Here is a 23,752-nt window from a genome sequence, read left to right on the forward strand (position 1 = left end):
CATCATATGAGACATGAAAGCAATTAATATCTGATTGATGTATAAGTCATATCTGTTATGTGGACAGCAAAAACTCCTCGGAGACGAATGATTGGCACATCTATTAATTTGGACTCTTCCTCTGTGCTTAGATATGTATTACTTTGAATGCCAAGTTCAATTCAGTTTTAAAAAATTCATTTACCGCACCTGTTAAGACACGGTGTCATCAGTCAGATTTAATCTTCCTGTGACAACGTTGTATTGTTACCATTGACTTGCCAACCACTATAACAAGTACTTTGCAGTGTCATTTATTCATTTGAATGTTTTGATACAATCTGAAAAATATTTTATCACTGTTTTTACAAATGCACAGGCACTCTTACTCCGCTGTTTCAAATCCCAAGTCATTTCGTCAGCGTTTCCTGATAAATCTACATTAATGAGAGTCCGGACAAAGGCGCACAGCTCCATGTTCAATTCTAGGTCCCCTTCAAATGTATAATTAGCTTTAATGAAAGATAATTAGCTCATATGCAAATTTGAGAAGGCTGAATCCCTAAGCTTTGCACCATCTAATTAGCATGTAATTTGTGTAATATAATACATTTACTATTAAGAAGTGAGAAGTCCAAACGCTACAATGCTACACAGAGGAGAAGAAGAGTAATTAAATCGCAAGTCCTTTTAGCATTTAAGATTAATTATTGTCTCCTGATGTTTTATGGTGCAAAAGCGTCAACATTGTAAATCTTTGAGGACATTAACAAACCAACAAGGAACTTGTTTAAGTTAATCAAAGATCTGGTCACTAATTTGCATTTTTAATTCGTTGCAATTAACAAGAGCGTCAATTAGATGGGAAATTAGGAAAGCTGCGATATCCATTCAAGCTACTGCAATTTGTTTCAATGATCCTGTTTATTTGACCATTAGAACAAAAGGAGCTTTAAACACACCCTTCAAACTCAAGTTCACGCTTGTCAAGCAATTCTACGAGCTCAACTGAACATATTCAGTGCTTTGATAACCACAACTGAAAAGCGTTGGGATGAAAATCTGAGCTGCAATGTTAAAGCAAACAGATATAACAGCTCATTCTTATTTCTGTGGTATTGCATGCGAGGTTGACTGACCTGCATATGGGGCTATTTTGCAGCGTATGCAAAGGAATAGTTGTAAGCTCTCTCTAAAGCGGTATGAAAGATAAGCTTCAAAAAACACATGAGCGAGCACATTTACTCCTTTCCGCACTCGAGTCCAGACTCTGAGGTCGAATACGAGCCTTTCGTTCCCCCCTTGCATTTTTGGCACATGACCTTGGCTGTGCAAGTTTTAATTTATCCAATTTTAGAGGGCATTACTGGCAGCTCCTCTCTGCCACCCAGCTCAGGAGCCAGGGGATCGCCCCAGGCGAACTGTCTGACAGCACACAATTGCCTTCCACCGGTAAGTACTCTAACACTTCATTAGCATTTAATTGAATTTTGTCTATCAGGAATAATGCTTTTTAAAGAAGAATGCTTCAATGAGAACAGAGTACCCTGTGTACTCCCTGAAGCATCAGTGAGAAGAGATGATTAGGAGCCATTGCGTAAACATGTATCGTGACCTGTCAAAGCTGCTATTCATTTTCAACATTGGTTACTCCATTTTTGTCATTTAGGAAACTGAGATTATCTTTTACCTGACATACAATAATACTCATTCAGTAACTTAGTGTGCGGTTCACACTCTAGATTTAAATCACAATCAGATTTTATTTGAAAGCCATAAAAGGGGCAAACATTTATCACAGTAAAAACGTAGCTTTGTCTTCATTTGAACAATCATTACAAATAACATCACTTTATTTAGGCTCACTGTTACTTTGTTTACAAAACTGGTAACAAATTATTTATTATTTAGGTATTAAAATACAAACATTAAAACTTAACATTACTGTACACTAAAATGTAATAAGAAGCATTCTTCTGGAACAGGGAACCAGCCATAGTCATAAAATACTGATATCTTTACAAGGACATCATGTAAATTTATATGTGAGATTGTTAAGGAGGACAATCCAGCAAAATACATCATAATTTACAGAATTCAGTTGTTGAGGCATTATATTTGTACAGCTGTTCATTTGTGCAGTTAAAGAAATCCACTAAAGATCTAAAAGCATATTACGCCGATCATGGCACAGAAGCAGAAAAATTATTGTTATTTGTGAAAACCTGTGTGCATTTTAAAAGGATATGATTCGTAGTCCAAAGACTGCGTCAGCACTCCTGTTAATATCAGCTCAGCGTTGTGCACATCTAAAAAATAAAAAAAGATAAATAAAGGGAATTAATAAGATCAGTTATGAAATACCTGAAAACTCAGACCTATATATACTTTTTAATGTACAGTTTTATTGGTTTTCTTACCGATGTTTTTCAGGAAATACTCTCTGCACAAATGCAGGTCGTTGTCACAGGATATTAGAATGATCTCGGGCAAATTCTAGAACAAACATGGATAAATGACATCAGTATATTAGTTAGGAGTACAATTTTACATCAACCAATAGAAAGAATTATAGACCACTTCAGAAGACATACACTGTAAAGAGTTCTGGTCCAAAAGCACTCTCTTGTTTCAGTTTTTTAACACTACACAAACCTCTGAACAAAGTACAAGCAACACAGCATTTATAACCAAACTAAAAACGAATATCTTTTCACCAAAGATTTCACCATATATACAAGACCGGATGTGCTTCTCGACCTGTGTTTACATTTTGCAAAACGGTTTTACTCGAATACGATCAGTGCAGATGAAGAAACAAACCTTGAGATTCAGATATTTCTGAATAATGAACACTGCAAATAGCCACATTTAATAATTGAGCTCCCGTCTGATCTCATACTAGCGCTACATTTTTCTATTTAATAATCACTATTTTGCAAGTTACTGCAGTGAGAGTGCATTGAAGGTGTTTAGGAATAGTTTATGGATAACATTGGAATTTTCATACATATCTTAAAATACATCTGGTAAGAGATATAAACCTCAACCCTGTTTATTTCACTGGCTGGCTGACTGCACATTACCTCTTATTTGATACATTAGTGTGCTACAAACTTTTGTGTCATATTAATAGAATATAAAATGTAGCCTATATTCAAATAAAAACATTTCATAAAATTGAGAGGTTAATAAACTCTGGACATGCAAACAATTATATAACATATAATAATGAGTAATCATATTTTTAATTAAATTCAATATTTTTATGATAAAAATCACCCTTGTATTTTATTTAAGGGTTTATGAATTAGAAATGTTTTCTAGAAATATTTCAGGATTTTTTTTCAATGCACCATTTGTTTTCTTTAACGCACCATTATTTTGGATGATTCCTCATGCTTCCTGAACTCACATTCACGACTGTTATTATCCCAACCACAGAACAAAACGACAGTGTTTGCCGGCTGCAAATAGATGTTCATTAGGTGAGAGCGCCGAGTCTGGCACAGCATCCTCATCAATGTAACAGCCCCACGCAACCCCCATCAGGGATTTGATTAGCGTACCTTGTTTTGCTTGTGCTCCATGATCTTGCGGTAGGTGGGCTGCTTCGAGAGCACTTTCCCACCGGCGCTCTCCACTATTACTTTCATTGTGCTGAGGCTCGGACAGATTCCTGGTGTTATATAGAAATACTTCCCCTGTTAAAAGAAGAGTGATATGACTGAACACACACCCATCAGTGAGCCTCTTCTCTGTGACATCCAATTAGGCCGCGTGTCAAGGCTGAGATACGCTGAAGGCTGGTTGTGTGGCCTATTGTTCTGAGATCACAGGCCCTAACGTGGACGCCGACATGCACAGTAAAGTGGGGAAGTGATGAAGTGGAGGGACTGAATGTCCTCTGTGATGCTAACCTTGAAGAGCTGTGTTGCGTGAGCTCTCTTCAGTGACTCCTCCAAATTGAAACAGAACAGCACCTCTGCCTCTGCATCTCGAAGCATATAGCTTTGCTCATCTGGAAGACATGCATGTATATTAGCATCGGTCTTTGCAAATGCACGCTTGAATCTATAATTTTATGTGTTAAAGATGATAGGTTTTCATGCGAGATATTACAATCAGCCAGCGGCATGGAAAATCAATCATCGTATCGAATACAATTTCTTTATCAGTGAATTTCGAGTGGGCACAAATGACTACAAGTCTTGTCAGCATTGTTTGATCATTTTTTTAGACTACCCGACTCCTCAGGAACCAACTATATTCCATTCCATGGTTTCATCACATAATATAAATATTTAATTTATTACAAAACATCTGCTCTTAGATATGAAGCAAGGCTGTTCAGATCCGTCGAAATTGATTAAAATATAAATCAGACCTCACGTTCGCACTACACACGACTCACCCAAAAATTTCTGGCTTTTCCAGCTTTCCTCCAGCCACTCGGGAGTGACTATGTGCTTGACTACAGATATTGCAGTGAGGAACTTCACCGTTCTTGTCACTTTGTTGGCAACTAGATGAGTGCACTTCTGAGTGCTGTCGGCCACTTCACCTCCAAGATCATACAATTTCTACGGCGGAGAAAGAGACAGAGGATGAAGACATGTAGGGGAGGGTGAGCAGAACACCGTGAGGGTTACAAACTGAATCTTGTCTGAGATGAGCAATATATTTCACCGCGCTCTCGAATGGTTCAGAGGAAATGAACCATTTCGAAACATGTCCCATCAGCCTCGAGGGCAGGAGCAGAGAGTGCACGTAGATGTGCAGCAAAAGCCCATTTGTGCTTTCAGATGAATCGGTTCCTTGGTGACTGGTACTACCTTCAACTTTTCATTAAAAAATGTGTTTGTGTGTGTTTGGTTACCTTTATGTACTGCTGAGCCTGTAGTGGTTCAAAGCCTGTGAAGAACACGTAGGGCGTGGACTCGGGGGGAAGCTTTTTAGTAGGTGTTGGCAACTCTTCAAGTCTGTAAATGAAGAGAGTAACAATATTAGCTGTCGGCTGTTAAAGTGCGGAAATGTCTTCAGCAATCTCAAACTCACTTGGGCTTCTTGCTGGGCGGCTGCAGGCTAGCATCCGTCTGCTTCTGTTTCTGCTGCAGACGTAAGCTCTGCGTGAGGCAACAAGAGAGAAATGACTGCGTAAATCTCCACTCACCGAGATCTGCTATTAAATGTAAAAAACCCACTGCCCCACTCGAGCATTACACATAACAGAAAGCAATCAGAGTCTGTGTGGGCACCCACTCACCGCCAACACTTCCGGTGAGATCTTCACAGGAACGTGCCAAGCACCTGAGCGAAAAACAGCACATTATGACCTACCTCCTTAACAGCTTGGAAAAATGCCAGCATCATAACTCAACTATACGTCTCAAAGCTCCTTTGTTGACTTTGGAGGTATTAACTTACTCAGAAGATTGTGCACAAGATGCGAGTTGGGTGCCAACGGTTCAGGCAAATTGAACTGAGAGTATCTGCTGTGCTGGATTTGTCGCAGAGCTTCGAAGTTTCCCAGTAAAATGTCGCACAGCCATTGGGCGTTAACACATGGGATCCTCCACTCCTTCGCCTTTTCATATTTCAGCCCACTTGGTCTGATGACAGTGCGATAAAAGCATAGCATATTAGCAAATGGACATTAAACAAGAAGTGCATACCAAATCACAATTACAATTTTGAGCGGCATTTATAACTTACAGGTGTCAGTTACAGTATTGCAACTACATCAAACTTTTCTATTTACAGCATGTTGTTTGCAATGGTTAAAAATGCTGCCGCACAGTCCTATTTTACCAATTCTTACTAAAAACAGTCACGCATGCCCTCCAGAGAAATGCAAAACCAACTACAGTGCATTGTGAAACTAATGTGAAGCATTTTTTAAGTCTTTCGCAAAGCTGACAAGTTAAAAATCCTTGGAAGGGAATTTAGGTTGAATGTGTCTTTGAATGAGAGAATGTAACAAAGAGTCCTGACAATCAACAGCAGAGAAAAGCTTTAAACAATAATGGGTCTCCATCACTTACGTATTCCAGCTCATTGAAGTAGTGGAATATGGTTTACAATGTTCCTATAGGCTGCAATAACCTTTTTTCCTTTTATCTAACCTCACGGCAGTACTGACGGCACGGAACAATTGTTATTATTACACCAATTTTACTGCCATTTTGAGTTTAATAAAAAAGGCTCTGCCAAATCTGTCCAATTGAATTCTTCATTTCAACAGTTTTTCAAGAAGTGAGCCTCAAACTTAAAGACACTAAACTTGTTCTTACTCTTTACAGATGAGCACAGTGTTGCTTCGACACAGATAGCCCGTGTATCTGGCTCCTGTAAGATAGGCCATTAGCTTCAGATCATCACGGTCACTTTCCACGAATCCAGTCACAGAAATAATCTAAAGTACAACAAAAAACGACGATCAGACATGTCTCTATTATTTAAATAAGTCACCATGCACATATATAAATACTCTACTGTTATGATGTACTCTCAGACACCAGGAAAGCGTTGGTTCTTACATGCTGCGAGCTGGGCTTTGCCCCCGGAGGGAAATTGAAGGGAAGATGAAGGGTCCTGTGAGGGGGGACCATTCTTTTCTTCTTGAGAACAGTGTTAAGCCAGTGAGCCGTCACACAGCGCTTTCCCTCTCTCAGTGCCTGGCACAGGAAAACAGTTCGCTTAATGATGGATCATTAGTAAATGTCACGACAGAGTAACCTTAAAAAAGACACATTACATTCAGGCCTTTTTCCACTAATTAAACAACTATGCTGTACACTGGACGGTGAGTCGATGGGGATAGCGTACGTGCCACTTCATATTGAATTATTCACTTGCTTATCATGAAATAGACTGTGTGGTAATTTACAACAAATAAAACTGCTGTAAATCATTCAGTTTCCATTATTTAAATGAGATTTTATTATTGGCTTACCTGGACATACGTATTGCTGACTTGACTCTCACAAAGTAAATGAGTACAGCGACTGAGAGTGGAGTCCACACTCCCTCCATATGCCTGAATGATCTGTGTACAAAAGAAAAGGACCATTGGCAAAACTAGAGAAAATACCAAAGAGATTCATTTTATAGGAGTAAGTATTACAATTGCACATGGTGTTCAATAATATAATATTTGTAGTAAAAATAATGTTATCATTCACACCTATAAATATAAAGTGAATTACTAGTAATACATTAAAATCTGAATTGTTTAAATTTGCACATTTGCTTCTTTTACATCAACCGCTTCAACGTGAATGCTTGGGGAGTGACTAAACCATAACAAAAGCTTGTTTTTGATTTAGTGAAAATAAATATTTTGTTCTAGTAAAACAGAAGTTTAATATTATATTTTAATTCTGGATTTCAGATCAAATCAGATTTGTATTATTGTTCTTTACAGTTGTGTTCTTGTGCAGTGCACTTTATACATGTTTGTTTATATTTTTACTTTTTAATTTATATATTAAAGTTGAAGTTTTTCAACTTGTTATCATGAGGTTTTTAACCAGTTTTTATAACTAAATGTAATACCGAAACAATACAAGGGCTGTTGAAAATCATTGTTTTTACGATGCATCTCGATGCAGATGTGAACGATTGCGGTTTCAATGCATAAAACAAATAATCGATTACTAAAATATGCAATTAAACATCTGATGCGCCAGTGGTTACAGTTTTATTGTAAATAATGTTTTGATGTTATTATGTCTCATCTTCTTTTAAACGTCGCTTTTGACAAAAAGCATATAAATACATCTTTCATACTGCAGATATCACGTCAGATGAGTGTGTGTGCGCAGGAAGATGCATGCACTGTAAATAAAGCACTTTTTCATATATTTTTGAACATGGACTCCTGTTTAAAGTTGTGCGCACGATCGACATGTTTAAAAACATCTGTACTGTCGTTATCAAAGAAGCGCGGGTCTCTGGAGCATATCTTCCGAAACAACCTTGTTTACACCGCACACTAGCGGCACAATTCGACGTGACAAAAGACCATAGAACCTATTATATACGGAAATTGCATCCCCAAAGGAAGCAGTGCAACAAACGCAGTGTAAAACTGAGCGGGGGTAGAATGATACGACCAGCTGTTGAAACAGTTAGCAACGGACACCCAATCAACAATTGAACAGCTCAACCTCATATCACAAGCTGTTCACAGGGACAGAAACAATGGTTTCAGTATTTTATTTGTTTGTTTATTTATGAGTAATATCATAGGAGGCTTAAAACAGCTAAAAATGATTTGCATAATTTACTTAACGGCTGAAAATCAACTAGGTTTTCGGTCATTTAAAGGGACCACGCACTATTTTATTCAGTCAGTTTGACGCTGCAGTATTTATCCAATCATGACTGTTGACACCACAAATATGCAAATATGAATGTTAACCCAGGGTTTAGTGATGTACAGTGTGAAACATCAAGTTATGAATACCCAGGGCTATTTCTGAACCCCTGGTAAATTATAAGCAGTGCGAAATGTGGAACAGATAACCCAGGATTCTGTTTACCCAGGGTTTAGAATAACCACGGGTTAACCATTTCAAGTGTTAATAGCCCTACTGTGATTAAAGTCAAACTATTATTACGGATAAGTTACTATGTAAACACATGCATTATTAGACCAAAACACTTTACAAATGACACATTTAACCCAGCTTTTAGAAACCACAAACAAATGTTTGTAAAAGGACATGAATTGTGAAAAAAGTACAATTACTGTCATATTTCAGCAGCTGTCATACTGTCAACTTAGTTGTGCTAAATGCACTTACTCTTTTCCACGTGGCCAGTAACTGTTTATCTGGCATCTGCTCTGGATAGTCAGCAATGGCAAACACACAGCCAGCCAGAAAGCCATCCTCAGGAACTAAATGGGAAGAAAAAGCCATAATATTAATAATCCACTAGCATTGTTTCAGTCAAGAGCAATCTGTGCTCCAGCAGAACACACTGTTAAAATCTTCATAAAAAGGCGTCCAAGGTTGTCAAACAATATGCATTGTACTCATACTCATCTAAGTATTATCACCGAGAAGCAGCCATTGCACTTACTCTCTTGGCCTGGTTCATGGCCAAACAGTTGGTGTGACTGTGCAGTCATCATTGGAGGTTGAGGTGCGGTCTGGGTCTGATGCTGAGGACCTTGTTGGTTCTGCAGTTGCTGCTGCATGTGTTGCTGCTGCTGCAGTTGCTGCATGTGTTGCTGCTGCTGAAGCTGCTGTTGCAGGAAATGCTGTTGCTGCTGCAAATGCTGCTGGTGCATGTGTTGCTGGTTTTGCTGTTGCTGCTGCTGCTGTTGCTGCTGTTGTTGTTGTAACTGCAACTGAAGCCTATGCTGCTGTAACTGCTGCAAGTGTTGCTGCAACGCATGCTGCTGCAAGGGCGGCCTAGGGAGCTGCTGTGGTCGCATTTGTTGCTGCTGGAATGTGGGCTGTTGCGTATACATCTGCTGATGCATCTGCTGCTGTAGGAACTGATGAGATTGCTGAGGCATTTGAGGGAAGCTTTGCTGTGGCTGTTGTGGTGGTTGTTGTTGCTGCTGCTGTTGTTGCTGCTGCTGTTGCTGCTGCTGTTGTTGTTGTTGTTGTTGTTGTTGCTGTTGTTGCTGCTGTTGCTGCTGCTGCTGTTGTTGCTGCTGCTGTTGCTGCTGCTGCTGATGGTGCAGCTGCGTCTGAAGATGCATCATGGGATGCTGTTGTGCCATCTGTTGTGGATGTTGTTGTTGTTGCTGCTGTTGTTGTTGTTGTGGTGGTAGCTGATGTGACTGCTGTTGTTGCTGTTGCAATAACTGCTGCTGTGCTTCGGCTGGGAGTTGATGCGGAGTCTTGACTGGATTAAACAGAATCTGGTTGGGAACACCAGGCTGACCTTGATTTCCGATGTGCTCCACACCTTTAGAGGAGGCCGAAAGACTCTGAAGGATCTAAATTCAAGAAAAAAGTCAAATTTATACAAAATTCATACTGCAAGACTCTCAAATTACAGGGAAAAACCCCTCAAGAATTTACTCTTTGTTTTATATATTAACAGGGGTGGGTTATTATGACCCCAACATATATACATACGTTTTCATACTCCCCAGCCCTGTGAGCTTAATAAAAAACTTGCTATAGGAAATGTAATATCCTTACATGTGCCACATTGGAGGGTCGTGAGGTCTGTTGTGTGTCTGTGTTGTTAGTAATATTCCTAAGCGTCCTGGCAGCTGGATTCCATCCACCCATTGCCTCCGGTCTCTCCACCCCAAGAGATACACCTGGGCCGCCCATCCGAGCATCTGGCACACCAAAGCCTCCAGGTACAGGTGGAACACTGGCACAGAGATTGATCAAACCCGTTTCTTTGCCGGGCTGAAGACGGCGCTTGGCGGGACCAGGCTGTGGCACCTCAGCTGGGGTCCAGTTCAGGTTGCGATCCTCCTTTTCTGGGGACGAGTCGTCTGAGTCGTCAAACATCAATTCAGGTTTCCGCTGTTTGGGTGAGGGTGAACGGCTACGCCTGCCTGCTGGGGAACCGTCGCGGGATGATGTAGGGCTGGACCGCCGGCTGCGAGGTGACCGTCTGTCGCTGTAGCTCCCATCAGAACTCCTCTCATTTTCATATTCGCTACCCTCTTCTTCAGGTGCCTCGTATACTGTAAGGCGTGGATGATATAGAGCCTCGTCCTTCCTGTTTTTGTCTTTTACAGAGTCCAAAATCCATTCTGGGGTTACAATCTTAATGTTGCTATGCCGCAAAGCACACTCATACTTTGCCTAAAACAGACAGAAATACCCAAACACAGGACACGTTAAGGAGTAATACTACTTCCATAATTTCTATCTGACATATTAGATTTATGCTTACACTAAAAAAATTAAGAAACACAAAGATCTCTGCAGAGGCAATATGTAGATTTGAATTAAAGGACACTGACTATTTCTCAATTGTGTCTGCATGATATATAGACATCCGTCTAGTGACTTACTTTCTTCTGCAGAACACAAAAGAAGATATTTTGAAGAATGTTGGTAAGCGAACAACGGCAGTAGCCATTGACTTGCATTGGCTTTGTGTCTGTTCAATATAATTGAACGGGTACTGTTGTCGTTCAGTTACCAACATTCTTCTAAATATCTCCTTTTGTGTCGTGCAGAAAAAAGTTGTACAGGTTTGAAATGACAAAAGGGTGAGTAAATGATGACAGAATGTTCATTTTTGGGAGAAGTATCCCTGTAATAGACAATAAAGTTGAATCTAATCTAATCTAATCTAATATCCATTTTGTCACAGATGAGCAGATGTCAGAAAAAATGTCAGATGAGACCACTACTGTCAGACAGACAAGTCAGACGAGCACAAGAGACTTAACCATCAGACACTGACAGAAAGAAATGCGACAGGGGTCTAACGGTGTTGATTTAGTGATTTACTCAATCTTCTCACTTATCAACATACATTTTCGTATCAGTGTTGTAATTGACACGCCCTCAATAAATCAAGTACTTGTTCCAGTATTCTTAAATGAAATATGATCAAAAATGCCAATCCCTATTTGATCAGAAACATTTTATCATGGTGCCCAGATGTTACCAATTACATTAGTTTGATTACCAGTGGCCTAAGCATCCTATAACAGCAGGCTTTAAAAACAGAGACGGTGAAGCTAAGGGCTATTAAACTGAACCTTTTTTTTAACGCAGCACCAAAGGCCTCAAAACCAAGTCCAATAAAACATACCAGCCGGATCCCTCAATTGATCCGACAGCAACTACACACAGACGTAAACCTACAAACAGCTAGCACCTGTTAAAGGAACTCCATTAGCCATAAATTTAAACTGAGCTGTTGCTTCTCACACACCTCCCTCACTTCACTTTGGAAAGAAATGGAGACGACTAGACATTAGCTACGATTACATGGACCAATATTATCCGATTAAAAGTGAAAACACTCCATATAAATACGTCAATGAGATTAAAAATACGCAAACCGATTGAAATTTCAGTCATATTGAAAAGGTGGCTTATGCCGTTTTTAATCCGCTTGACAGGCCATGTAAACACTTGATCAGATAAATAAACGAATGAGGAAGTTGTGCGCATGTGCAAAGACGACACTGAATAAATCCAATCCGATGTGTCCACGTAAACACAGATGTGTTGATTCCGAATGACACAACACAATCCATTAATATAACTTAATTGACATCCAATTACTAGTGGTGCAACTGACCACAAAACTCGTGGTTCGGATCATTTCACGGATCACTTTTCAGATTAGCTAATGTAAATGATCATCATAGTTTTGTTATTATATATCATAATAATAATTTGTTTTTGCAGTCAATAAAATGCTCAAATACGGGCGCTTATATAAGGCGTTAAAGAATTTTATAAAAATAAAGGTGTGAAAGTACCCTGAAGATATCAACACATTCATTAAACAGATTATTTAACAACATGATTTAAAGGGGTCATGTCATGAGAATTTCACTTTTTCCATGTTTAAGTGCTATAATCGGGTTACTCTCTGCAAGCCAGTGAGAAAACGAGCCGATCAGACTTCGCTCTCCTTCTGACGCAAGTAGTGGTTCTTATTATAATATTACCGCCCCTTCATGTGTCCACCCATGGCGCTGCCGTGAATTAGTTCCAACACCATATGGCAAAAGTAAGCATGCTAACTGTTCTGTTGTTGGCTGCACAGAACACTGTTCTCAGCCTCACAGGAGATAAAAGAGCGATATATTTATTTTATTTTCAATGGAAATCCTCCAGACTGAACGACACAAAGCTGCAGATAAAGATATTGCAGTACCAGTAGGTACAAAGTAAGACCCCAGGGGCCTGTGGCAACTTAAAAGTAGATAAAATGTCATTGTGAAACATTTGTCCGTTCACTCATAGAAAGCAATGTGTATGGCTTGTAAACACGTGGGATTGTTCTGTGTAACATTACTTTCACTTGTTTAACGTTACTTTTCAAGAGAAACCGCGTTTGTCTTAAGTACCTTCACTTAAAGAAAGCAGTGTGCATGGTTTGTGACTAGGGATGCTCCGATCCGATATTCGTATCGGGTATCGGCGTCGATACGTAATAAAATTCTAGATCGGGTATCGGTGCAATTTGTCACCGATACCCGATCTGAAATAAAATTTGTGCTAGACGATGTAAAAGTTCATGGAGACAGCGGCGCTTAAACTCTCTCGTGGGCGGCTGTGCATTGCGCAACGTGTGACATCATACGCTAGCACGTGCGACATCATACGCTAGCAACGTGCTCTGTACGTAGTGCACGTGAACATATAGCAGCGAACAGCATGGAGCGAGCCAAAATATCTGTCATTTGGAGTTATTTTACAACAGCTACGCCAATAAGTTCCACCGCTTTCATTGTTATGGATAGGCAACCGCTGTCCTTCGTTGCGAATAATGGCTTCAGACTCCTTATAAACCACCTGGAGCCGCAGTACGACACGCCGAAGCGTAAATATTTATCTGATAAATATCTCTACCTGAACTGTACCGAAAAGTCTGCAAACACATATCCGAAAAAATTAAAGATGTCAATGCGGTGAGTTTTACAACAGATATCTGGAGCTGCGACGTGTCCCCCGTGTCGCTTTTAAGTTTAACCGCACACTGGTTGGATGAGAATTTTGTGCCACAAAATGCCACGTTAAATGCAACAAACATGAGCAGTTTTACTCAGCTAGGGAAGCTAGTGTTTTATTCATCTGTTTCTGTGTTGGATGTTAAACTAAAACTTTAGTTTAGTTAAGTGGACTTTGCTTTAGTGACTAAAGCATTAAAAAGATCTGATTCATGTTATTTTAAATATATCTAAAGCATTAAAGCTATTACTTTTTTGCTCAATTTCAGCTGCTTTATTGCGAATTGATTTTTAAATTATTTTTGCACTTTCTTAAAAATTATTAAGAGATTTTGTTTCCATTTATTTATACCCGTTTATCAAGCTAGTGAAGCTGTTGTTTTATTCAGCTGCTTAATTTGCACTTTAATTTTGAATGTCTTTTGTCCAAAGATAGTGAACACTTTTGTTTTATTTTTCATTTGTTTTGCACCGGTGCTGGTTTAATAAACTATTTACTACATTTTTGAATCATTAGTTTGTTATTTTGTTTTACGGGATCAGGAAATTTATGTTAAGTCGAGCCTGATGTCTTGTACTGCAATGCACATAGTTTATTAAGTAATTGTGCACTTTACATTTTTTACCTTAGTATCGGATCGGTACTCGGTATCGGCCGATACTGAATCTCAGGTATCGGAATCGGTATCGGAAGCAAAAAAGGTGGATCGGAGCATCCCTATTTGTGACGGGTACTTTCACATATAGAATGCAGTGGGTATGGTTTGAAAATATGCCCATTGTGAAAGATGAGAGACAGAGCTTCTCATTCGTTTTGTGTGACCCTTCTTTTCAGCTGAAACTTCACAGACACATTCTGTGGACCCCTAAGAATTATATTACATTTGTGTAAAGGTAGAAAGAAAATCTCCCATTTAAAAAAAGACATAAAATAAACATCCATTCGAGTAGCTCACAACTGAATCTCTAGATATCAGATTGTAAATGTGACCGGTGTTATGAGGTGGCGATCATGAAGTATCTCGACCGACTTTTGTCTTCTTAAATGTGTTCCTGAACCAAGGTTGTGAAGTGGTACGTGTTTGTACGCGTGAATCGCGTCATTAGCGCTTTGACTTGCCAAATATGATTGCAAGAATGCGCTTTAATATTGTACCCGAACAGATACTGGCTAAAGCGCTTAAACTGGACACAGGGTCAGAGGCCATCACTTTACTCTATGATGAATAAACTTACAGTTCATCTGCAGGTCACATGCTTTACGCAGCAGTTAAAGTTAGGATATACACAAGAATGCGCTTGTACTCGTCCAGATAGAGAGAGGGCGCACTCAAACTATCTTTTACTCTATGATGAGTAAACTTAAAACCGTAGAGCATGATCCGTACGGATCACGGATCAGCCGAGATCATTTTCACCACAAGTACCAATAGCAATCACTGATTGTGTACATAAAGACTTCATGCACTTACCCCTTTTGGTTCAGGAACAACCAGATGGGTGCATTTCTTGTTGAAATGAAGCTGACAGTCTCCTCCGTGAAATGTTATCAAGGCCCAAAATGCATTCAGATCCCCTGAAAGCTATAAAAAGAATAACAAAAGATCAAAACTGCGTCACCCAATACACAACAACATATAGATTAGCTAGAATATGAAGTAGAGACTTACATGTGGAAGACAAGCTGTAACACCAAAGAATACCTGTCCAGACTCTGGGGAAAATCCTGTAACTCTGATTCACTATTGGTCAAGGTTAAAACAATGAAACAAACGTGTCACTAAATACTTTTGCTAGGGATCAATTCCCAGGGGTTCATTGTGAATTATTATGAGTTTATTTTCTAAGCGTAGATGTTTTCACACAACCAAATCATAAGAGGATACGGTAGCAGGTCTCCACATTTTACGGACAGTATCACCCAACTTGGCTTAAGAAGAAGAAGAAGAAGAAAATGTCAATACACACATTTACAACTCCAAACTTTTATTAGTAACATTAAGTGCTCACACGCTACTCACTTTCATGTGCCCATGTATAAATGTGTAAACCCTTCAGTGCAGTTTTATATGTTTACCTTCACAACAGGCAAGTCAAAGACCTCTCTGGACTCTCCAACCTCAGGATTATCTCCATCTTCTGCTATAATGTGGGTGGCGAGTGCATTGTATGACACTTCTTTTCCTTTCCCCGCTTTCAGGAGTCGCACAACCTAACCGGGAATGTCAACAGGTTATCCTCGCCTTGTCACAATACCAGTATTCATTCATAGAAAACACAGCTTAATGGAACTACTATAAGAGTGTTGTTGCCTGATCTTGGTCTATATCAAGATCACTGGGTTATACTGTTAATTTAAACAATGTAAAGAAATATTTGACAACCCAGATAAGACAACAAAGGGTTAGGGGTATATAAAAGAAAAAGGTGCTAAAGATGATAACAGACGCACTGTTGTCAGTGATGGGAGAAGCTGGGCTAACAGGCTAAAGGCAGGACGTTTGCTAGCAGTTGGTAATTAGACAGAAAATATGCAACAAGAGGAGCGACCTGAACAAATATAGCAAAATATACTCCGATCTGTCCCCAGATGTATTTTGCCTAAAGTGCACAACCCTCAAATTTAGGCAATGCGCGGACTGTCTTTTAGCTTTCATGCTAACAGAAGTCATTCAGCTACTATTAGCCAACAGGCTAAACGAACAGCTTACACTTTGTCAGTTTTACCTTCTGATCAATGTCTCCCACCACGTAGAACTTCACATCCTTGAAAAGCTCGTCCGGTACTTTCAAATCGTCCTCCGACATTGTTTTGCCTGCTTTAAATAAACGTACAGCAAAAAGTAAGCATTATGCGGCTGTCACACTAGCATTCAACCGGCCCCTCACAGAATCGGCTGCTAGCAAAGGGGCACAGAAGCGAAGCGCCAAAGCGGATTCGGCGCTCTGGACGCGTTCATGTCTTACACGGGGGGAGACTGATTCCTTGAAATAAAGAAACATTTGTCGCACATATGTAAAGTACAAGAACAAGTATACATTTTTGTTTTCATGATGCGTTATATCTCACAGATAGTTTGGCAGGTTTAATTGATTTTTGATTTGTCACATTAAAAGTGCACCGCGTATTTACTGATACCCCTATATTTGCGCAACACGCCGCTTTTGTGGGCGGAGTAAAGTCGTCTTCGCGTTTATTTACATCAAGAAACGCGCCAAATATGAAGCGCCAATTTGTATTTTGAGAGTTTCGACAATGAAAATGTTTTATTAGGCAGAAATGTAATTTTTAGCAGCACTTTGATTTGATTTGCGGCAGTTTTCGATTTGCGTGTGTTTGCAAATGTCACCGGTCCACCGAGCATATTCCCGAATCATGACCCTGAATAAACCTTAACATGAATCTTTGTTTTTATACAAACAAATTAATTGATTTAATTGTACACATTTTGCCTTTATTTCTATTCCGAGGTAAGCAAATGCGCAACATTATCCTGTTGTGAAGTTATCCTGCATGCGCGGAGTCAATAAGCACAGAGCATCTCTTTGAATCTTCCTCCTAGTTCTCAAGAGTTATGCGTTTAAACCCCATCACACATGTCTTCGGGTGTCTTCATTGAATGTGTATTTGTTTGTCATATACATACTTAGATATAAAAATGTATAGTATAATGCAAGTCGCTAAAGCGTCTGCCAAATGCATAAATGTAAATGTGTGGAGGCTATTTGCACAGTTCATTTAACGCACGTATCTAGAAACGATCTATATAAATGAAAGGACTTATCCTAGTTTAACTCATGACGATTAAGAAAAACATAAAACGGGAACACAACACACCGTTCACCGCAAACACCTCCCAGGATTTGATAATAAAACACCATGTTCCTTCTATCACAGTGTGATCTGCTCTCGAGAAAGCCGCAGTAGATCATCACTCCTCCTGCTGCCCTCCTGAGAGAAACAGCCTGGCGGACTCAACCTGTGTTCACCGAGGCGAACATTTCTTACATCTCAAAGGTAAGTTTGTGGAGATACGGACATGAGATTGTGCGTGAATGCATTCTCTGTCTTGCGATGCGCAGCAACGTTGTGCGCATAGTGAACGATACTGTATTGGAACAGATGTTAACAGTTTTATGACATATTTTGTACAGTATCGATGTTGCATGGAACTGTGCAAAACCTTTGTCGTGCTCTCTAGTATTTTCTCGTCCCTCACTTTCGTTTACTTTGGGCGACTCGATTGTTATTCTGTGTCTGGTGTCTCGGTGCCAGAGAGGATGTCTATAAATTGATGTAAACAATAGACACGCGGTGTGCAACGAGTTTTAAATGCATGCGTGCACTTTACTTCACTAGCAGAGCTTGACAAGAAACAATGCCCAGGTTATGGAAATCAGTGCAATTCCTTCAAGCAGCCTACAGGTCTGTATAGGGAAAGTTCACCCAAAAATGCAAATTCTGTCATTACTCACCCTCTTATCATTTCGAACCTGTATGACTTTTTTAAGATATTTGGAAGAATGTTGATAACCGAACAGCTGACAAACATTGTATGGACACAAAACCAACGCAAGGGAACGGCTGCCATCGCTTTTCGGTCAAACATCATTTTTCTAAATATCTTCTTTTGTGTTCGGCGGAAGGAAGGAAGTCACACAGGCTTGAAGTGACAAGAGGGGGAGTCAATGATGACAGAATTTTCATTTTTGGGTGAACTGTCCCTTTAAAAATGTACCGTGGTCAAATCATGGCTCAAACCATTGTAATGTTGTGTAAGTGTAGTGTAATAACCATGTTTTTGGTGGATTGTTGCCGTGTTATTAACTTTATAGTTTTAATACTAATATCGTGGTTAAACTAAGGGTTTCTAAATGGTTTAAGAGCTTATGGAGGATGTATTTTAGCATGTCTGAGCCACTGACGTGAAATAGTCATCCAGGATGCTATCAAATTATCTCATAAGTTAAATCTGTCATTGCAAAAAAACATAGTGATGGGGGAATCATCTGAATATTAAGGAGGGTTTAAGTATTTCATTGTTAATGGTGCCTCATGTTTAAAGGATTCTGCTGTGAAGAGAGAACAAGTGATGTATGTGTGATTAGGATGAGCCCTTAGCTGCTGCACTCTTTTAACCGTCATTAAAGTAATGAGTCAAGACTGGGGGTTGTGTCAGAGTAGATGACAGTCTTTTAAAAACCTCAAGTTTGATCAAAAGAAATTATACGATTTATAAAAATCAAAACCTCCCACACATGCATAAAACTGATAAAAGACTGTCTCTAGTTGAACAATTGGAAGCACTTTTCAGTTGAACAGTGATGTTATAACTGAATATACCGCATAACTGTGAAATTACACCATATTAAATACATGTAAGTTACCAGTATTTTGCTGGTTTGGTACACTGGAAGAGCACACACTGTCATATAAGTGGAACCGATGTTTGATTTTGACCATAGACTAAAAATATTGTGTGTTCATGTTTGAGGTGTTGTAACTGTCTACGTCCCTGGTCTTTTCGAGTAAATGATATTCGAATGCTAAATCGGCCTGGCCAGTGTTCACACTGAAATTGTTCTGAAACACTATTACGTTTTTGAACAGACACAGCCCAAATGGATTTCGACGGCAGATTCATTATGTAGTCACAAAGAACGATGGAATATATTCCATCATGTTTTTGAGACTCTGTAATGAATTTAATGGTAATATAGGAATACCTGGTCTAAATTATAGATTTCAGATTTTCAAAGACTTCATCACATTCTGCTCGCAGCAAGATGCACATCAGAATACAGACACTTTGATCATATATATAGAGCAGGTGATGTTAGGAGCAATTAAGCATCCACATGTACGTACAAGCCAATTTATGAAGAAGACTATAATGCTGTATTTTACGTTTGAATTCCAAAACTTAAACGGCAACCCAAACATTTTCTTAAAGTTACAAAGTAAATGACATTTGGATTATTCATTTATCTATGGATTTTTTGGTCAGCGGGTTAGATGGCAATTATACTTCATCTTTGAGAGTAATTATTTCATAATTATTATTTATTTGCCAATATAACATTTTAACAAGATGAAGGATGGTGTCAAGGCATCCTCACATAAAACACTCAGACGTGTTTCCACTCTAGTCTTCCGTTTCAAGAAGATGATAATTGACATATTTTCTCTTTCATGTCGGTTTAGTTTAGGATATGTTTTTATTACCGAATGTAAAAAATGTGATAAATGTTGTAAAATTGTTCCCTAGATGTGGCACGACATATGACAAAACCACCAACAATTTCTCAAGGTGGTATGAATTTGTAACATTTTATTGTACAGTACATCCACAAACCAGCACAGGTTTTCATGATTATATACAGTGTCACTCTTTTTTCCATTGACAACATTGTGTTTTACAACTATATTAAATATATATTCATGAATCCTTTGTTTTTAAACTTTGTAACTCATTTTTTTACAGCTTTAGCAGGTGTCTCGGTCTCAGAAAGAAAGCTCTCTCAATAACATGGCCGATGTCAGCCAGAACAGCTCCTTCAATCTAAGCTCAGAACATGAAAACGTCTTCAGGCCTCAGACTGTGTTCAGCGTCCTGACGTTTACCCTGCTCGCCATGCTTGTGGTCGCCACGTTTATTTGGAACATGCTTGTCCTGGTCACCATTCTCAGAGTCAGATCATTTCACCGTGTGCCCCACAATCTGGTGGCCTCCATGGCCATATCTGATGTTATGGTGGCCGCTCTGGTGATGCCTCTCAGTCTGGTCCATGAGCTCAACGGTCGGCTCTGGAAGCTGGGCCGGGCTCTGTGCCAGGTCTGGATATCTTTCGATGTCCTGTGCTGTACGGCCAGCATTTGGAACGTGACTGCAATAGCCCTTGACCGTTACTGGTCCATAACACGGCACCTGGAGTATACCCTGAAGACCCGCAAGAAGATCTCCAATGTGATGATGGGCCTGACGTGGATGCTCTCTTCCGTTATCTCCCTCTCCCCGCTGTTTGGCTGGGGTCAGACGTATTCGGAAGAGGACATGGAGTGCCAGGTTAGCCAGGAGCCATCTTACACCGTCTTTTCCACATTTGGAGCCTTCTACCTGCCTCTCTGTGTTGTTCTGTTTGTCTACTGGAAGATATACAAAGCTGCCAAGTTCCGTATTGGATCAAGGAAGACCAACTCCATCACTCCAGTTGCAGAGGCTGGAGAGGTACTAGTCATGTTTTGATATTTTATACGTTAACTTCAGAGCACTTTAGATAAAGCCGTATTCTGAATGCGCAGAGAATTTCTTGAGCAACAAAATACTTTGAAATGACGAAACTGTTTACATCCGTCTCTTCCTTTTCTGCCATTTTTCCACCAAACATTATTAGACAGCAAACTGATAGCCAGTTGAAACTTAACATTCTCCATTAACTTTTAATGCTTTAAAAAGTTACAATGCTTTAGTGAATAGTAATCCTGACACCGTCCTTATTAGTTTCACATTATTTTCACTTTATTTACAACCCTGTTCTACTTCAGTGGGTTTGGGAGTGATTGGCAAAGTATGGTTCTGACAGAATTGATGGAAAAACCTCCAAGGTTTCAAAGCTAATGCTTTAAGCCTTTTTCATGGCCATTCCAATAGATATCATCGCATAATATCACTGCTCAAGTTCTATGAACATTGACATTTTGTTTTGTCACCATAATGTTACCCTAAAGCTGCAGTCTGTTACTTTTGCTCATGTGCCATGTTTTACCTGATCTCACGGGATTTCGTAACTATTTTATAAGGTGGCTAATTTGTACCACTCAAATGAAAACGTATACGGTTATTAGGAAAAACACAATGCTGAAGCCCCTCCCCTAAACCCAACGTAACTTGCATGAAGGAAAATTGTACTAAAATGTACAAATAAGATCAAACAAGTTTATAAGAATTTGCAAGCCACCTTGTAAAATAGTTACCAATTTCAATGGGATTGTGTTGGCCTTTCTGAAACTTGCAGAGTTTCAATTAAGTGGTTGTGCTTTGGCACTGCCCATCTGGGTGAATGAAGCTGGGTTGCCTGATCTGTGTACCATAACCAGCTTTATGGTTATTCAAAAGTAGCTCTAAAAACGCAGACTAGCCAATAGTCTGACAGCTGGCTCTTCTTTCCGTTTACAGGCACGAGGTAACCACACTGCTAAATGAGACCCGAGCACTTAAAATTGAAATGAGTTACTAGCTAAATAAGTTATTATGAGCCTACCATTGTAAATAATGTGAACTGTAAAAAATCCTGTCAAAAAACATATTTTTACCGTATTTAGTCGAAAGCTTGCCCAAAAAGGTGTGTCTTAAGATGTCTTTTAAATGAATCGACAGAACTCATAGTTCTCAGTGTTAGATGGAGAGAGCCTATGGGAGCCACGGCACAAAAAGCATGATTTGTCTTAAAACGTGTCCTAGGAATGGTTACAATGTCCAGGTCAGATGACCTTGGAGACCGACCGGGAGAATGTGCACAAAATAGGTAAAAGAATTGCTGTAATAATGCAGCTAGTTGCCAGTAACTTACTGTAGCTTTATATTTATCAAATTTATTGGCAACAAATAACTAAAAACTAGAAAATCCTCATTAACCTTTTTCAGTTTTTTTTGTTCCCAGAATGCTTTGCATGAGGCTGTTTTAGCTGTTTATAGTTTTTCTGTACAGATACAAGACTTGTTAATGTTTAATGTTAATTTATCTGTTGCCAGCAAATTATGCAAATGTGAATCTACAGAACAAAGATATATATACAGATTCGGAACAACTCGAAGATGAGTAAATGATTACGTCATTTTTGGTTGAAGTATGCCTTTTACCGTTATATATCCTGCTATAAAAAATCCTGTCAAAAAACATATTTTTATCGTATTTAAAAAAATACATTAAAAATATATTAATCCTGTAAAATTACAGTTTTTTACCGTCACTGATTTATTATGTACTTGGTCAATGACTTTTATTTTTAAACCCAAGTTACGAATTGCGCACGAACGTTACGAATTGCAGCTTTAAGATTAAACAAAGTTGATTAAAAGATGCTTTTATATGATTTTATGTTTTTAAAAGCAGTAACATTCGAGACTCATGGTGTGCTTCTTATGTCCCCTCAGGTAAAAGAGGCCTCTAGACAACAGCCTCAGATGGTGTTCACAGTGCGTCATGCCACGGTGACTTTCCAGACCGACAGTGAGACGTGGCGAGAACAGAAAGAGAAACGAGCGGCTCTGATGGTGGGCATCCTCATCGGAGTGTTCGTCCTCTGCTGGATCCCCTTCTTTCTCACCGAGCTCATCACGCCGCTGTGCTCCTGCAACATACCACCAATATGGAAGAGCGTCTTTCTCTGGCTGGGTTACTCCAACTCATTCTTCAACCCTCTCATTTACACAGCCTTCAACAAGAACTACAATAACGCGTTCAGGAATCTCTTCTCGCGACAGCGCTAAGCCCTGCCACTTGAGAGATAGCAGACAGCTCTGCTTCATCACAAATGCCATTTCGAACCACCCTTAGGATTTGGGAAGTGTGTTTATCTGAACGCTTCAGTAATCAAAGGTTCACACAGACAAAATACAAAGGCATTGAAGAAACCATGTCTGAGTATTTCATTGGAAAGCAAAGGGATGATTTGATCCGGAGTTTTCAAAATGTCAGTCTGTCCGCTGCATTAAGGTGGTCAGTTTATATCACTTTATATTTGTCATCTGAGGGTTGTCTTAACTGAATGACTTTAAGAATGTTCCTCTGTTACATTAATGAACCATTTGATATAGTTAAGTAAAGAGAGAAAGGAAAGGGGTGACAGGAGTTAATGTTATAGTCCCTATGAGGGTTTTATTTGGCTTTTAGTGTGAATATGTAAGTCTGTCTGTGGGGGAATTAATTGCTACACCAGTTATTTTAAAAGGGGGCAGAAGTCCTGCCGCTACTTCCTGCTTAGATGGAAATTATGTAACGCATTGACCTGCACGTATCAAGACACTTCAATGGGTCTTCAAAATGAAATCTTAAATTGCTTAGAAATGGTAGAGTAGGTCACAAGTTTCAAATTATTGTATGAATTAGTTCTCATAAATACACATTTTGTGTGTTTTC

General features: G+C 39.3%; 2 protein-coding genes across 3 annotated transcripts; one reads left to right on the forward strand and one right to left on the reverse strand.

Moving 5' to 3' along the window:
* Positions 1 to 1,691: 1,691 nt before the first annotated feature.
* Positions 1,692 to 16,785, reverse strand: paxip1 (PAX interacting (with transcription-activation domain) protein 1). 2 transcript variants are annotated; one of them, XM_079452394.1, is made up of 21 exons: positions 16,340 to 16,785; positions 15,690 to 15,824; positions 15,499 to 15,542; positions 15,283 to 15,346; positions 15,085 to 15,195; positions 10,149 to 10,772; positions 9,070 to 9,940; positions 8,790 to 8,884; positions 6,935 to 7,027; positions 6,519 to 6,656; positions 6,273 to 6,394; positions 5,407 to 5,591; positions 5,246 to 5,289; positions 5,038 to 5,105; positions 4,859 to 4,961; positions 4,394 to 4,562; positions 3,900 to 4,000; positions 3,549 to 3,683; positions 2,400 to 2,475; positions 2,228 to 2,288; positions 1,692 to 2,024 (listed from the first exon to the last, which is right to left on the reverse strand). In XM_079452394.1, the coding sequence occupies exons 1-21, from the start codon at positions 16,418 to 16,420 to the stop codon at positions 2,009 to 2,011; spliced, it is 3,336 nt and encodes a 1,111-aa protein (XP_079308520.1). In that variant the 5' UTR covers positions 16,421 to 16,785; the 3' UTR covers positions 1,692 to 2,008. The 2 variants fall into 2 exon arrangements, with proteins under 2 accessions (XP_079308520.1, XP_079308521.1); XM_079452395.1 differs by having other exon boundaries at positions 1,866 to 2,020; positions 2,224 to 2,288; positions 16,340 to 16,538.
* A 3,357-nt stretch (positions 16,786 to 20,142) lies between these two features.
* Positions 20,143 to 23,103, forward strand: htr5aa (5-hydroxytryptamine (serotonin) receptor 5A-a; the record flags this gene model as incomplete). The annotated part of the gene is made up of 2 exons (XM_079451541.1): positions 20,143 to 20,841; positions 22,768 to 23,103. 2 exons carry the CDS (start codon positions 20,143 to 20,145, stop codon positions 23,101 to 23,103), a joined length of 1,035 nt encoding a protein of 344 aa, XP_079307667.1.
* Positions 23,104 to 23,752: the final 649 nt, after the last annotated feature.

The sequence above is a fragment of the Barbatula barbatula genome (genome assembly GCF_947034865.1).
Source record: "Barbatula barbatula genome assembly, chromosome: 3".
NCBI lineage: Eukaryota > Metazoa > Chordata > Actinopteri > Cypriniformes > Nemacheilidae > Barbatula > Barbatula barbatula.